This window comes from Erythrolamprus reginae, chromosome 2 (assembly GCF_031021105.1).
Source record: "Erythrolamprus reginae isolate rEryReg1 chromosome 2, rEryReg1.hap1, whole genome shotgun sequence".
Classification (NCBI taxonomy): Eukaryota; Metazoa; Chordata; class Lepidosauria; order Squamata; family Dipsadidae; genus Erythrolamprus; species Erythrolamprus reginae.
The window spans coordinates 20,376,293-20,392,370 of NC_091951.1; the positions used below are offsets into that span (position 1 = coordinate 20,376,293).

Here is a 16,078-nt window from a genome sequence, read left to right on the forward strand (position 1 = left end):
CATTTTAAACATTATCTAGAACTGAACTTTGATAGCAATGAAAGAAAATCAAGCTTCTTGCCTAATCTGCCGCCCCGAGTCCTCGGAGAGGGGTGGCATACAAATCTAATAAATTATTATTATGATTATTATTATTATGATTATTATTATTATTATTATTATTATTATTATTAATCTGTTATCGTACTGAACCTTGTGGGTTCAGTACAAAACCTTAAAATGTCACTGTGCTCCTCAACAAATAATGCTGTCTGTCATTTTTTGTGGCTATTCAAATAATGTGACTTAATCAACTGAAAAAGAGTCCAAGTACCTATTTGAAAACTTATCTTTGTCGGTAAGCCACTCCCACCCAGTCACATGACCTTTAAGCCACCACCCCACGATCACCTGATTGTCAAGCCACTCCCACCTGGTTACATGGCCAGCAAGCCACTCCTACCCGGTCACATGACCAACAAGCCACACCCTTAAAATAAGCCACACCCACTGTGTTCTTCTACTGTTTCTCTGCCCTGTTTCTCTGCCCTGCTTGCAAAAAGAAAGTGTCTTTCAACAGAGAGGAAGAACTGTAGATCTTCTACCTGGTGCACCCTCCAGAAATGTCAGCCTTCAGCTTCTCTTGGCAAACTTGGCAGAAAATATTGGAAGCTGAAGGCCTACGCATCTGCAAGACGTCAAACCAGAGAAGGCTGAGCAATGTTTGGTCTAGGAAACGATGCCCCCCCCCCCCCTGCATGAGATTTCCTTGAGAGCAGCAGAAAATCTGCATTGCCTAGACTGGCTAACTTACCAACAAAGATGACCCATTAATGAAATATTAAAATCTAATAAAAAAGCAATTAAAAACTAAAAACTAAAAACTAAAAAAAAACTAAAAAAAACCTAAAACCTAAAACCTAAAAACTAAAAAAAATAAAAACTAAAAAAACTAAGAAAACCCTAAAAACCCTAAAAAAACTAAAAATTAAAAACTAAAAACAACTAAAAATTAAAAACTAAAAACATAGAAAACTAAAAACATAGAAAACTAAAAACATAAAACTAAAAACTAAAAACTAAAAACTAAAAACAACTAAAAACTAAAAACGAAAAACCTAAAACCTAAAACCTAAAAACTAAAAAACCCTAAAAACTAAAAAACCCTAAAAACTAAAAAATTAATTTAATTAAATTTTCCCTCCTCAGACTACCTTGAGGTACAATGTGCTCCCACACCCGGAAGATGATCCGTTTGCATTGGTTGTCCGCACAATTCCTGAATCGTGTGCTGGGCTCCAGGGCCACAAGGAGTTCGACATTGCAATTAACGTCAGGTAATTCTGTCTTCAATAGGTCGCAGCCGAAGGGCATCTGGCTGACATTTCAAGGGATGCCATGACGGCAGGTGGGGTGTTTGGGTCTGAAGAACCGTCTTTTTCTCCTGGCAGCCCTGGTTCATATAATTTGCTAATCTAATAATCCAAAACAAATGTGATTTGTTTGCGGATCCCATATATCATGGGGACATAACACAGGTACAGAAGTAGGTTCCTCCCGATTCACACCAGTTCTATATAACTGGTAGCAAACCGCTGGTGACATCGCAAAGCTGGTTCTGTTGGAGCTGGTCCTGACAATTGCTATAATTCGCAGGGAATTAGTTCTAGTTTAAAACATCTTCAGCACTGCTTGGTGTTAAACACACACAACTGACTATAGCACAGGACAGCTTATAGGTTACCAGTCCATTCTTCTTTCTAATTGAAAGTTGAATTCTAGGTGGGCTCTCTCAGTGGTGCCATAGACAGTGCTATCTTGTTTTTGGGTTCTGTGCACATTCAGAACATGTTTTTTGCTTCTGCACATGTGCAGAAGCTACATTTTTGGTACTGCGCACATGCAATGCACGCACATAGCCACGCAGTGCGCTATACGTGCACACCTATGCAGCACAGGAGGAAGCAAACTGTCAGTCAGGTAACTTAGAACCCACCCTTGCATCACTGACATTCAGACAAATCAGCCATCAACGGACACACTGAGATAAATCCTGTTTACACACATTAAAAGATATTGTTCAAAGCCTAGAAAGCCAATAGCCTAGAAGACACACCTTCATGTATCATAAGCAGGGAACAGCACCAGAGAAACAATAACAACCGCCTTCTGCCGCACGAATCCCAGCGACCGGTGAGGTTCCACAGAGTTGGTCTCCTTAGGGTCCCGTCGACCAAACAATGTCGGCTGGTGGGACCTAGGGGAAGAGCCTTCTCTGTGGGGGCCCCGGCCCTCTGGAATCAGCTCCCCCCAGAGATTCGTATTGTCCCCACCCTCCTTGTCTTCCGAAAAAGTTTAAAAACTTATCTTTGCCGCCAGGCCTGGGGTTCCTTAGACCTTCCCCCACTGACTGATGAATGCTTAGTTTGACTGCTGAATGAATGATATTGATAGTTTTTAATTAGAATTTTAATTGTTTTTTAAGGTATAACTGGATTGTTATTATTGTTTCCTGTTTACATGCTGTGAGCCGGCCCGAGTCCTCAGAGGGGGGCAGCATATAAATCCAATAAAATGAAATAAATAAATAAATAATAAGGGAAGAAACAATACTCTGATAAAGGAGACATCGAAGAGGATGCCACACTCCCACACAGAAATAACAACATACTTCTCTCCCCTTTGCACTGATGATGTTGCCTAGAATGTGTTCTGTCGAGCTCTATGGTAGAATCCTCCCAAAAATGCACAGAAACAATTTCAGACACACACACATTTGAAAATTCAAAACAATGTTCTTTATAATGAAAATTCACTTAAACCAAGCCCTCTTTTGGGATAGCAAAGACCACTCGTCTCCAAACAAACTGGTAATTTGTACACGTCCCTTATCAGTTCTGAGATACTTATCTTGCAGCTGTGAGGCAATTCACAGTCCTTCTTCTTTCACAAAGTGAAACACACTTTGCTCTGGTTTAGTTTCAAAGCGGGGGGAAATCAGCACACAAAAGGTCCAAGACAGCAAAGCAGTCACGAAACACAAGAATCAGATAATCCTCCACAATGGCCAAACCCACAGGCTGCTCTTTATAGCAGCCTCACTAATTACCACAGCCCCACCCAACCACAGGTGGCCTCATTTTCTTTGATAATAATTTCTCAGTTGTTGTTGCCTATGCATCGCTCTCCACATGCGTGGCTGTATCATTAACTCTTGTTCTGAATCCAAGGAAGAGCTAGATAATTGATCTCCTTCTGAGCTGTCTGCCCCACTCTCCTCCTCCCTGTCACTCATGTATTCTTGGTCAGAGGAGCCTTCATCAGCAGATTCCACCGGGGGCAAAACAGGCCTGCAGCATGTGGATGTCTCCCCCACATCCACAGTCCTTGGGGCAGGAGCAGGGCCAGAGCTAACCACAACAGAACCCACCCTTGCATCACTGACATTCAGACAAATCAGCCATCAACAGACACACAGAGATAAATCCTGTTTACATACATTAAAAGATATTGCTCAAAGTCTAGAAAGCCAATAGCCTAGAAGACACACCTTCATGTATCATAAGCAGGGAACAGCATCAGAGAAACAATAAGGGAGGAAACAATACCCTGATAAAGGAGACATCGAAGAGGATGCCACACTCCCACACAGAAACAACCAACATACTTCTCTCCCCTTTGCACTGAGGATGTTGCCTAGTATGGCCGTGAAATGTTCAAAATTCAAAGAGCGCAAGGAACACAAGTGAAGAAACTTCACGTTCCAACCAGAGACTAGAACGGAATCTTCTTGGCAGAAACCCGATGGGTGACGGTGGGATCAGGAATTATAAACCCCCACAACCATTATAACTGTGGCTGACACTGTTTCTTTCCTCTCTCATTTGTCCAGTTATGTCGGCAAGCGTCCAGCCTCCAACATGGCTATTGTTAATATCAAGACGGTCTCTGGATTTGCACCAAATAAGCCATCTGTCAAAAAGGTAATTGGAGAGTTTTTATATTAGACTGCTTCTTCAAATGATCATTGATCTCTTCTGACTAAGGCACACCAAAGAATTAGCGGCAGGCGGAATTTGCTCACAATAACCATCATCCAAGATTTATAGCTGAGATGTTGAAACTTGGTCAGCTAGAAAAGAAAGATTTTTTGGATCTACGGTTTAGAAACATAGAAGATGATAGCAGAAAACGACCTCATGGTCCATCTAGTCTGCCCTTATACTATTTCCTGTATTTTTATCTTACAATGGATATATGTTTATCCCAGGCATGTTTAAATTCAGTTGCTGTGGATTTACCAACCACGTCTGCTGGAAGTTTGTTCCAATATCAGTAAAATAATATTTTCTCACGTTGCTTTTGATCTTTCCCCCAACTGACTTCAGATTGTGTCCCCTTGTTCTTGTGTTCACTTTCCTATTAAAAACACTTCCCTCCTGAACCTGTATTTTATCTTACAATAGATCTATGTTTATCCCAGGCATGTTTAAATTCAGTTGCTGTGGATTTACCAACCACGTCTGCTGGAAGTTTGTTCCAAGGATCTACTACTCTTTCAGTAAAACAATATTTTCTCACGCTGCTTTTGATCTTTCCCCCAACTAATTTCAGATTGTGTCCCCTTGTTCTTGTGTTCACTTTCCTATTAAAAACACTTCCCTCCTGGACCTTATTTAATCCTTTAACATATTTAAGTGTTTCGATCATGTCCCCCCTTTTCCTTCTGTCATCCAGACTATACAGATTGAGTTCATTAAGTCTTTCCTGATACGTTTTATGCTTAAGACCTTCCACCATTCTTGTAGCCCGTCTTTGGACCCGTTCAATTTTGTCAATATCTTTTTGTAAGGTGAGGTCTTAAGCATAAAACGTATCAGGAAAGACTTTGTGAACTCAATCTGTATAGTCTGGAGGACAGAAAGGAAAGGGGGGACATGATCAAAACATTTAAATCTATTAAAGGGTTAAATACGGTTCAGGAGAGAAGTGTTTTTAATAGGAAAGTGAACACAAGAACAAGGGGACACAATCTGAGGTTAGTTGGGGGAAAGATCAAAAGCAACGTGAGAAAATATTATTTTACTGAAAGAGTAGTAGATCCTTGGAGCAAACTTCCAGCAGACGTGGTAGATAAATCCACAGTAACTGAATTTAAACATGCCTGGGATAAATATATATCTATCCTAAGATAAAATACAGAAAATAGGGCAGACTAGATGGATCATGAGGTTTTTTTCTGCCGTCAGTCTTCTATGTTTCTAAGCTTCTACTTTGGCAGCTTGAAGACATGTAGACTTCAACTCCCAGGATGCTTTGCCGGCTGAGGAATTCTGGGAGTTGAAGTCCACAATTTGCCACGGTTGGAGAACCCCATGGGAATAATTTCCAGACAATGAATCATTGTACCCAGAAAATGTTTGAAAATGTATAATAAGAATAAGAATACCAAAATATTATTTTACTGATATTGGAACAAACTTCCAGCAGACGTGGTTGGTAAATCCACAGTAACTGAATTTAAACATGCCTGGGATAAACATATATCCATGCTAAGATAAAATACAGGAAAGAGTATAAGGGCAGACTAGATGGACCATGAGGTCTTTTTCTGACGTCAATCTCCTATGTTTCTGTGGACAAGGAGCACTCACAACCACCACCCCTGAGTATCGTCGAGTATCCAGTTAGATGTTAACAAATTGTTTGGGTAACAGTCCCTGTCTTCATAGGCTGGATGGCTCTGGATTCCATAGTGTGGCCATGGAATGGCCAGCAGTTGTCATGGGATGGCACAATTCTCGGTTTCGTGTCCCCCAGGCTAGCCCTCCCTTTATCCCGCTCGCCGATCTCCCCCAACACCTGTTGCTTATGACAGGCTGACAAAATCCTGTGCAGAGCATACCAGGATAGCAGCCCTCTATGGCAGCCGTTTCGGGAGAACGAAAGCAGCACACTTTCCGAAATTGCAAATGTGCTGATGATCCAAAGGTTTTCTGTCCTGGTCAAGGGCACTTCCATCTTTCCAAAATCGTGGCCAGGTTTTTTTATTTATTTATTTTGCCCAATACACAATGAGGGTTTTAGTGGATATATATCTATATACACATAGTAAAATACATGATGAAGGTTATAGAGGAGATACTCATAGTAAAATATATCTAAGAAAGAATAGAAAAGAAGATATAGGAATAGAACATATCAATGAAAGAATAGAAGAAGAGATATAGGAATAGAAGAAAGGTATAGGAGATATAGGAGAGCAATAGGACAGGGGACGGAAGGCACTCTAGTGCACTTGTACTCGCCCCTTACTGACCTCTTAGGAATCTGGATAGGCCAACCGTAGATAATCTAAGGGTAAAATGTTGGGGGTTTGGGGATGACACTATGGAGTCCGGTAATGAGTTCCACGCTTCGACAACTCGGTTACTGAAGTCATATTTTTTACAGTCAAGTTTGGAGCGGTTAATATTAAGTTTAAATCTGTTGTGTGCTCTTGGGTTGTTGTGGTTGAAGCTGAAGTAGTTGCCAACAGGCAGGACATTGCAGCATATGATCTTGTGGGCAATACTTAGATCTTGTATAAGATGTCTTAATTCTAAACTTTCTAGGCCCAGGATTGAAAGTCTAGTCTCGTAGGGTATTCTGTTTCAAGTGGAGGAGTGAAGGGCTCTTCTGGTGAAGTATCTTTGGATATTTTCAAGGGTGTTAATGTCTGAGATGCTTCAGCTGGTTGTGGATTGGTGCCCCTGATCCTTAATAATGAAGAAATCTCTTTTTTGTTTCTGCAGCTGGAAAAGCAGCCTCCAATTCAGCGGGTAGATATAACAGCCAGTAACGTGGTGGTCTATCTGGACACGGTGAGTGCAGAAACCACAATGGGGGAACGGGTGAGCTAGAGCATTGGTCAACAATTGGTAGTCCATAGACCACTGGTGGCCGGTGAGAAAATGTTGGTAGTCCACAGAAAAATTATTTGCGGGACTACCTTCTGCCATATGAGTCCCAGCGACCGGTTAAGTCCCACCGAGTCGGCCTTCTCCAGGTCCCGTCAACCAGATAATGTCGTTTGGCAGGGCCTAGGAGGAAAGCCTTCTTTGTGGGGGGCCCGGCCCTCTGGAATCAGCTCCCCTCAGAGATTTGCACCGCCCCCACCCTCCTCGCCTTCCACAAGTCTGAAGACTCATTTGGGGCGATTAGACCTTAGGCCCCGTGGCCGATGAATGTTATGTATGGTTGTTGTCTGAATGGGTATGATTGATTTTTAATATAATTAGGGATATTAGATTAGTTTACTTAATTTTATTTAATTGGATTTAGCCTATTGTATACTATTGTTTCTTTTTACATCCATATATATAAATCCAATATATATATATGTCATATGTTTTGGCTGAATTTGAAAATTAAGGGAGACTAGGATAGATCTATTTCGGCCTTAATTATACCTTCACTGGGACTTGAACCTGCAACCTTTGCCTTGTAAGGCAGATAATTAACCTCTAGGCCAGCGTTTCCCAACCGGTGTGCCGCGGCACACTGGTGTGCCGCGAGACACCGTCAGGTGTGCCGCGGCGAGAGGCGGCGGAGGAGAGTGGGCGGATCGGGCGGGCAATGGGGCAGGGCGGAGAAGCCAGGGGCGCATTTGGCCGGAGGCACCGTGGGGAGGCAGGGGCAGCCGCGGCTCCCTTTACTCCTACTGCCGCACCACCCTGCCCCTGCTCCCCACGGTGCCTCCGGCCAAACGCGCCCCTGGCTTCTCCGTCCTGCCCCATTGCCCGCCCGATCCGCCCACTCTCCTCCGCCACCGCCTCCTGCCTTGGGGCGAGGAATCCGAGAGTCCGGGACTGTGTGGCTTTGCGCCATGAAGAGAAAACGGCCGACTTTTCCCTGCTGCCGTTTTCTCTTCATGGCGCAAAGCCACACAGTCCCGGACTCCCGGATCGCTCGTTTCTCCGGTCAGCAAAGCCATCTGCCCAGGAAAGCGCCGCGCTGGCCGGAGAAGCGAGCAATCCGGGAGTCCGGGACTGTGTGGCTTTTGGCCGGGCTAACGGGAGGCGGCGTGAGGCCGGGCGCTGGGGACGTCTGGGAGGGCGAGGAGGCTGATGGCTGCTGCGCACTCCACTCTCTCTCCGGCTCTCTCTCACTCTTTCTTTTTCTCTCTGTTGCTGGCATGGTGAACGAGAGAGAAAGAGAGAGAGAGAAAAAGGAGGGGAGAGAGAATGAGAGAAAGAAAGCAAGAGAAAGAGAGGGAAAGAAAGCAAGAGAGAGAGAGTAAGAAAGGGGGGAAGGAGGGAGAGGGAAAGACATAGAGGGAGGGAAGGAGGGAGAGAGAAAGAGAGCAAAAGAGAGAGGAAGAAAGAAAGAGGGATGGAGAGAAAGAAGGGAAGGAAGGAAGAGAGAGAAAGAGGGAGGGAGAAATAGAGTGAAATGGAGGAAGAGATATTTTTTTTGTCCAAACTTTTCTTTAGCCCCCCCGCCCCCTCCTTCAGTGTTCCCCAGAATTTTGAAAACATGAATAATGTGCCGCGGCTCAAAAAAGGTTGGGAAACACTGCTCTAGGCTACAGTATCCAATCCCTTCAGCTCTGTACCAGGGAAGGGTGTTTTGTTTTTTAATAAGGGTTTTTAGTTATTTTAAATATTAGATTGTTATATGTTGTTTTATTACTGTTGTTAGGCACCCCGAGTCTACGGAGAGGGGCGGCATACAAATTAAATGAATGAATGAATGAATGAAAAAATGTTACATATTTTTGTGTCGAATCACCCTGGTATATTGAAGGAACATCACAGCTCCTTTTTTGCCTCTCGGCCCAACCCAGGGCCATTTCCAAGGCAGTTAATTTATTAATAGCCAACAAATTATATTCTAAAATATTGCACTAAATAAGGGGTCCTCAAGTTACGGCCCCTGGGCCGGATAAGTGCAATAAATGTTTGTATTGCTGCAAAGATTTGTGCGGTTCAGAGAAAGGGATAAATTCTGACTTGGGGTCCACTTCAGCCTCCTGGGGCGGGATTTTGGGCGAAGGCTGGAGAGCCGTAGGTCCTTGTTCCACTGGGACAGCATCATGGCCTAGAACTGGCTGACCATCAGATAATCTGGACTTTTTTCCTGCAGGTGACCAACGTCACTGTGCACTTCGTAGTCACTCTGGAACGAAACTTTGATATCCAGAATCAGAGGCCAGCCTTTGTGGAGGTGTACGACTATTATGAAGGTGAGCGCAGAATATGCCGCTGTCGGTTCTGGAAGTCGACCCCGCGCCACAGCCAACCTATCCCCACAAGGACTCCAAAGCCAAATCTCAAAAGATGGTTAAAGTATAGGGAAAGCACAATTGGTATTAACTGTAGTTTCCTTCGTGTTTCTAGGTGAATCAGCAGTGGTTTCATACAGCGCCCCCTGCAGCTCAGGTACAGTATGAACTCCTTTTGGATTCTACAACAGTACTACCTCTAGATATGAGCTGCTCTACATGCGAGTATTTCCAGATACGAGCTAGGAGGGGAGAGACATTTCTGTTCTACTCCCAAGCTGAAATTCGGGATACGAGCCGAGCGTCCACTAGGTGGCGCAAGAATCCTTGCTTTTGGTTAGAATCCTTGCTTTTGGTTAGAATCCTTGCTTTTGGTTATCTCGGAGGGGGGGAAAGTTATTTGTTCCAGAATACGAGTTGCCTCGAGATACAAGCTCCCTTATGGAATGAATTATGCTCGTATCTAGGGGTACTACTGTACTTTCTTCCAACTTCTTTCTTTTTTTCTATGGGTAGAAAAATTCTAAACATGGCCGATTTTGAATAGAATATTATTCCAAAAAAAATCTGCTTTTGATTTATCAAACTTTATCAACTCCCCCCAGAGATTCGTACTGCCTCCCCGCCACCAGTCTTTCGCAAGGCCTTGAAAATGCATTTTTGTCGACAGGCCTGGGGTCACAGAGAATTTTAAACGCCTACCCTGCCCTATGAGTGAAGAATATTAGAATGAATGTGAATCAAAACATTTAAATATATTAAAGGGTTAAATAAGGTTCAGGAGGGAAGTGTTTTTAATAGGAAAGTGAACACAAGAACAAGGAGACACAATCTGAAGTTAGTTGGAGGAAAGATCAAAAGCAACATGAGAAAATATTATTTTACTGAAACTTCCAGCAGACGTGGTAGATAAATCCACAGTAACTGAATTTAAACATGCCTGGGATAAACATATATCCATCCTAAGATAAAATACAGAAAATAGTATAAGGGCAGACTAGATGGACCATGAGGTCTTTCTCTGCCATCAGACTTCTATGTTTCTATGTGGATACTTGGTTTTTTAAATATGTAGGGGTTTTTGGAATATTATTTAAAATGGATTTATATGTGGTTTTGGTAGTGATATTTTTATTATATTTTAATATTAGTTTTCTTCGTGTTAGTATTTGTTTATTGTGAGCCGCCCTGAGTACTAGGAGAAGGGCGGCATGGAAATCTCATCGATAAATAAATAAATAATGAACTTGTGGACTTCAACTCCCATAATTCCTCCAGCCATCCTCAACCTCAAACAATGTGGACTTGAATTCCCCTGACAGCAGAAGTCCACACTTTTTAAAAGTGGCTGAGGTAAAATAACGTTGCTTTTAGAAATGGTTGGTGCAGGAATAAGACAGCGTTGTCTGTGAACCATTGAACGATTTATTAGAACGAAGTTATAGGCAACGGCTACTACTGGAACTAGTAATACAACAACGAGTCTTCGGAGAGGGGCGGCATACAAATCCAAATAATAAATAAATAAATAAAATAAATGGCCGTGCCTGGCAGCTATTTATATCCTTGCTGCCAGGCTGAGCCAACCAATTCTGTTTCTGTATTTTCCCGCCCAAGGAATAGGGGCAGGTATCCATATTAAACTGTCCTGTAGACCAGTGATTTTCAACCTTTTTTGAGCCGCGGCACATTTTTTACATTTACGAAACCCTGGGGCACATTGAGCCGGGGGGGTAGGGGGGGCGGCTAAAAAAAGTTTGGATAAAAAAATTATCTCTCTTCCTCCCCTTCACTCTATTTTTTTCTCCCTCCCTCTTTCTCTCCCTTCCTTCCTTTCTTTCTTTTCCATCCTTCCTCTTTTTTGCTCTTTCTCTCGCCCTCCCTCCCTCTATGTCTTTCTCTCTCTCTTCTTCCCTCCCTCTCTTTCTCTCTCTCTTGCTTTCTTTCTCTCTCTCTCTCTTTCTTTCTCTTGTTCTCTCTCTCTCTCTTGCTTTCTTTCTCTCTTGTTCTTTCTCTCTCTCTCTCTTGCTTTCTTTCTCTTTCTTTCTCTCTCTCTTGCTTTCTTTCTCTCTTTCTTTCTCTCTCTTGCTTTCTTTCTCTCTGAGCTTCGCAGCACACCTGACCATGTCTCGCGGCACACTAGTGTGCCATGGCACACTGGTTGAAAAACACTGCTGTAGACACAACACCTGGCATCATTGAAATCCATAGCTTCAAAGGCAATGCAATTAAATCCATTGTTCAGAAAATGATGTAAAAGTGAGGTTGACTTCGCCTGATGGCACACCTTTTTTTGGTTCGCATGCCAAAAGGGGGAGGAGGGCAGTGGGGTCGCGCACATGGGTGCCCATACCCATAATTCAATGTGCCCCCCCCCTCTCTGACAGCATGTGATGACACCCCAAGCTTCAAAGACTTTCTAGGAGCCTGGGGGAAAATGGCATTCCCCCACCTGGAGGCCTTCCGGAGCTGGACAAAATGTCCAGAACTTGGCAAACAGGCCACTTCCCATCTCCAGAGGGATCTCTGTTGGGGGGAGAGGCCATTTTTGCCCTCCCCAGGCTCCTAGAAAGGCTCTAAAGCCTGAGGAGAGCAAAGAATCTGAGACTTCCGGTCCAACCAGAAGTCGGCAAATGGGCCATTTTCTGCCTCTGGAGGCCCGCCAGGATGGGGGGAGAGGGCCGTTTACCCCCTCCTCAAGCTAATAATAATAATAATAATAATAATAATAATAATAATAATAATAATGATGATGATGATGATGTATTAGATTTGTATGCTGCCCCTCTCCGCAGACTCCTAGAAAGGCTCTTGAACTTGGGGAGAGCAAAAAAACGGGCCTTCCCCTCCAGAAACAGCCTATTTCCTGACTCCCAGTGGGCCCAGGAGTCCCGAAATCAGCTGGCCGGTGTGCCCATGCGCGCCAGACCTGAGCTTGCGGGGTCACAGATATGGTTCGGCATGACAGTTGTGACCTGCGTGCCATAGGTTTGCCATTGCTGACCTAGTCTAAATCCTAATGTAATTACAGTAGTACCTCTAGATATAAGCTGCTCTACATGCGAGTATTTCAAGATACGAGCCAGGAGGTGAGAGACATTTCTGTTCAACTCCCGAGCTCACATTCGGGATATGAGCCGAGTGTCCACTAGGTGACTCAAGAATCCTTGCTTTTGGTTATCTCGGAGGGGAAAAACAAAGTCTAAAGCAATTTGTTCCAGATATGAGTTTGTTCGAGATACAAGCTCCCTTCTGGAACGAATTATGCTCGTATCTAGGGGTACTACTGTACTTTGAACCCAGCTCAAAGTTTATGTTATACACAGCAAGTTGTTGTTGTTGTTGTTGTTGTTGTTGTTGTTATTATTATTTATTAGATTTGTATGCCACCCCTCTCCGAGGATTCGGAGTGGCTCACAATAAGTTATAAGTTAGATAAGTTTTATATAACTTTCTAAGTTTCATTGTTCATAATTTTACATTAATATGTGAAGCTAGCCTCCGATTTATTCAAGAACTACATTTAAATCAGGTCCTCGTGCAATGTTATCACCTGAAAAACTAGAAGGGGAAAAGGGCTAATTCAGCTCTTTTCTATGCTTGTTAACAATTGGCTGGTGTTCAAATGTGTTGGACTTCAATTTCTTTCATTTGTTAGGTGAGCGTGACAGTTTTTGGAGGTTTCAATTATAGCCAGTCCCATCCGATTTCTGTTTAACTGGTCCAGCAAGGAGGATGTAAAATTCACCTTAAATGATAAATCATCTTAAAGGGAGAATCATGTTTGTCTTGGAGAAGAGATCCAATACTCAATTTTTTTCCCTCCATCTTTGGTTGAATGCTTGCCTTATTGGTGTTTTGATGGCCATTTCTCTCCTACAGCTAATGTTGGGAACGTGTGAAGAACAGAAGTGACCTCCACCATCTCCCAGTCAGTCCCACTCCTGCTCTCCTGCCCATCCTGATAAGAAAACAGAGGCAGACGACAGCCACCCAAATACCCAAGAAGAAGAATCGGGTGCCCTCTGGGTGCCCTACTTTTAACTACCGCTTTATGAGTCCCAAGGAATTTGAGATACGCCAACTGGCTTCACTTTCTCTCCGTTTGGGTCTGGAAATCTGGCATTTTCTGTTGTCTTCTCCAATGGTGGAAAGAACGAATCAAACAAATAAATAAATGTTTGAAGTCTATCAGCTGTGGTTCAAATGCATCTCTTTTATTGAGTTTCCCCAATAGAAACAGGCTCACTGGGGATTTTATTTATTTTATTTTATTTTATTTTATTTTATTTTATTTTAATTTAATTTAATTTAATTTAATTTAATTTAATTTATTATTTTATTTTATTTTAATTTATATTTATTTATTTACTTACTTACTCACTTATTTATTTATTTATTTTGTCCAATGCACAATAATACACAATGAAGGCTATAGAGGTTATACTCGAGTAAAATATATTAGAGAACAAATAGAAGTGAATATATCAATTAGAGAATAGAAGGATATTATGAGAGTAATATAAGAATAGAATAGAAGAATAGTAGATACGATATATGAGATATAGGAGAGACAATAGGACAGGGGACAGGAGGCTATGTCTTCTGCAGGGCTCCGGTGCTTAAACATCTATCTTTTAATCTATTTATTTATTTTATTTATTTATTTTGTCCAATACACAATGAGGGTTTTAGTGGGTATATACACATAGTAAAATACATGATGAAGATTATAGAGGAGATACTCATAGTAAAATATATCTAAGAAAGAATAGAAAAGAAGATATAGGAATAGAACATATCAATAAAAGAATAGGAGAAGAGATATAGGAATAGAAGAAAGGTATAGGAGATATAGGAGAGACTATAGGACAGGGGATGGAAGGCACTCTAGTGCACTTGTACTCACCTCTTACTGACCTCTTAGGAATCTGGATAGGTCAACCATAGATAATCTAAGGGTAAATTGTTAGGGGTTTGGGGATGACACTACGGAGTCCTGTAATGAGTTCCACGCTTCGACAACTTGGTTACTGAAGTCATATTTTTTACAGTCAAATTTGGAGCGGTTAATATTAAGTTTAAATCTGTTGTGTGCTCTTGTGTATTAAGAGCGAAAATGTAACATCTCCAAAGGTTCTAGGAATGAAGGAGATTGTTCAACCTAATTTGATTGGTTGGTAAAAATCTGTTTGGTTCCAATGGATGGTCCTTCCCTAGTCAAACCCAAACCTCTGGGGGTCCTGAATGGGCAAAAGTGGAGGAAGTGATAGGCCAAACTCGAGTGTTGCAGAAAGTGGATCACATGGATAGCTTTCCTCCAATCTTGTAGGTTACCCAATGGCCTGTAAGAACACTACTTTGATTATCGTATTTTTCAGAATATAAGACGCACCGGAGCATAAGACATGCCTTAGTTTTGAAGGAGGAAAATAAGGGGGGGGAAATCTGCCTACCAGATATTCATCTGGCTAGTGTCATTCATTCATTCATTCATTCATTCATTCATTCATTCATTCATTCATTCATTCATTCATTCATTCATTCATTCATTCATTAGATTTGTATGCCGCCCCTCTCCGTAGACTCAGGGCGGCTCACAGCAATAATAAACAATATATAACAAATCTAAAAGTTTAAGAGAAACGCTAAAAACCCCATTATTAAAAGCAAACATACACACAAACATACCATACATAAACTGTATAGGCCCGGGGGAGATGTTTCAATTCCCCATGCCTGATGGCAGAGGTGGGTTTTAAGGAGTTTACGAAAGGCGAGGAGGGTGGGGGCAGTTCTAATCTCTGGGGGGAGCTGGTTCCAGAGGGTCGGGGCCGCCACAGGGAAGGCTCTTCCCCTGAAGGCCAACTCTGTGGGACCAAATCGGTCACTGGGATTCGTGCGGCAGAAGGCGGTCCCGGAGCTATTCTGGCGGTCCCGGAGATATTCTGCCATGAAGGGCTTTATAGGTCATAACCAACACTTTGAATTGTGACCAGAAACTGATCGGCAACCAATGCAGACTGCGGAGTGTTGGTGTAACATGGGCATAGCTAGGGAAGCCCATGATTGCTCTCGCAGTCTTTAGTCTGGTAATCTTCAGCACATTATTTTATCCCCTGGTAAGGGCTGGAAAAAAAGTCTTCAGAGGGAGTAGCAATGAAAAAATCCTGCAAGCCAGGAAGAACGTTAGCACCTCGTTAGCACTGGGAAAAAAGGCTTCAAAAAGCTACATTCAGAGTATAAAACGTACCCAAATTTTCAGCCTCTTTTAGGGTGGGAAGGGGTGTCTTATATTCTAAAAAATACGGTATTCAGCCGCCATCCAAACCAGCGTTTTGTAACCTTGGCAATTTTCAATTCTCAGAATTCTCCAGCCAGCAACTTCACCAGGGGTTCCACACACGTTAAAACATGCTGGCTGACAATGTCTGGGAAGTTCCCACATGTCCAAATTGCCAAAGTTGGGAAACACTGATCTAAATTAAAGGGAAAAAAATCCCCCTTTTTCCTGCCTGCTGATGGAGAAAAACATGCCATCTCTGTTTCAACACACGTTTAGGCAATCTGCTGCCTTACTGACAATTTTAGGCCCCTTCATTCCTGTCTGTCAATCGGTGTGCCTATGTGAGGGTGTGGCCTGGGCGGTAGGAGAACTGACATCCAAAGTCTCTGAAGGGCAACAAGTTCATTGTTTCACTCTTTCAAATTACAGTGTTCCCTCGATTTTCGCGGGTTCGAACTTCGCGAAAAGTCTATACCACGGTTTTTCAAAAATATTAATTAAAAAATAGTTCGCAGTCTTTTTCCCTATACCACGGTTTTCCCGCCCGA

The 16,078-nt window shown here is 42.6% G+C and overlaps 1 protein-coding gene across 1 annotated transcript in view; it reads left to right on the forward strand.

Annotated features, from left to right (window-relative positions):
* Positions 1-13,435, forward strand: part of LOC139159799 (alpha-2-macroglobulin-like) — a 114,966-nt gene extending 101,531 nt beyond the window's left edge. Inside the window, exons 31-36 of the mRNA XM_070737189.1 lie at positions 1,189-1,316; positions 3,872-3,962; positions 6,774-6,842; positions 9,106-9,205; positions 9,360-9,401; positions 13,127-13,435. Coding sequence (XP_070593290.1) covers positions 1,189-1,316; positions 3,872-3,962; positions 6,774-6,842; positions 9,106-9,205; positions 9,360-9,401; positions 13,127-13,146 — 450 coding nt within the window. The 3' untranslated portion in view covers positions 13,147-13,435. The remainder of the gene's footprint in view (positions 1-1,188; positions 1,317-3,871; positions 3,963-6,773; positions 6,843-9,105; positions 9,206-9,359; positions 9,402-13,126) is intronic.
* Positions 13,436-16,078: the final 2,643 nt, after the last annotated feature.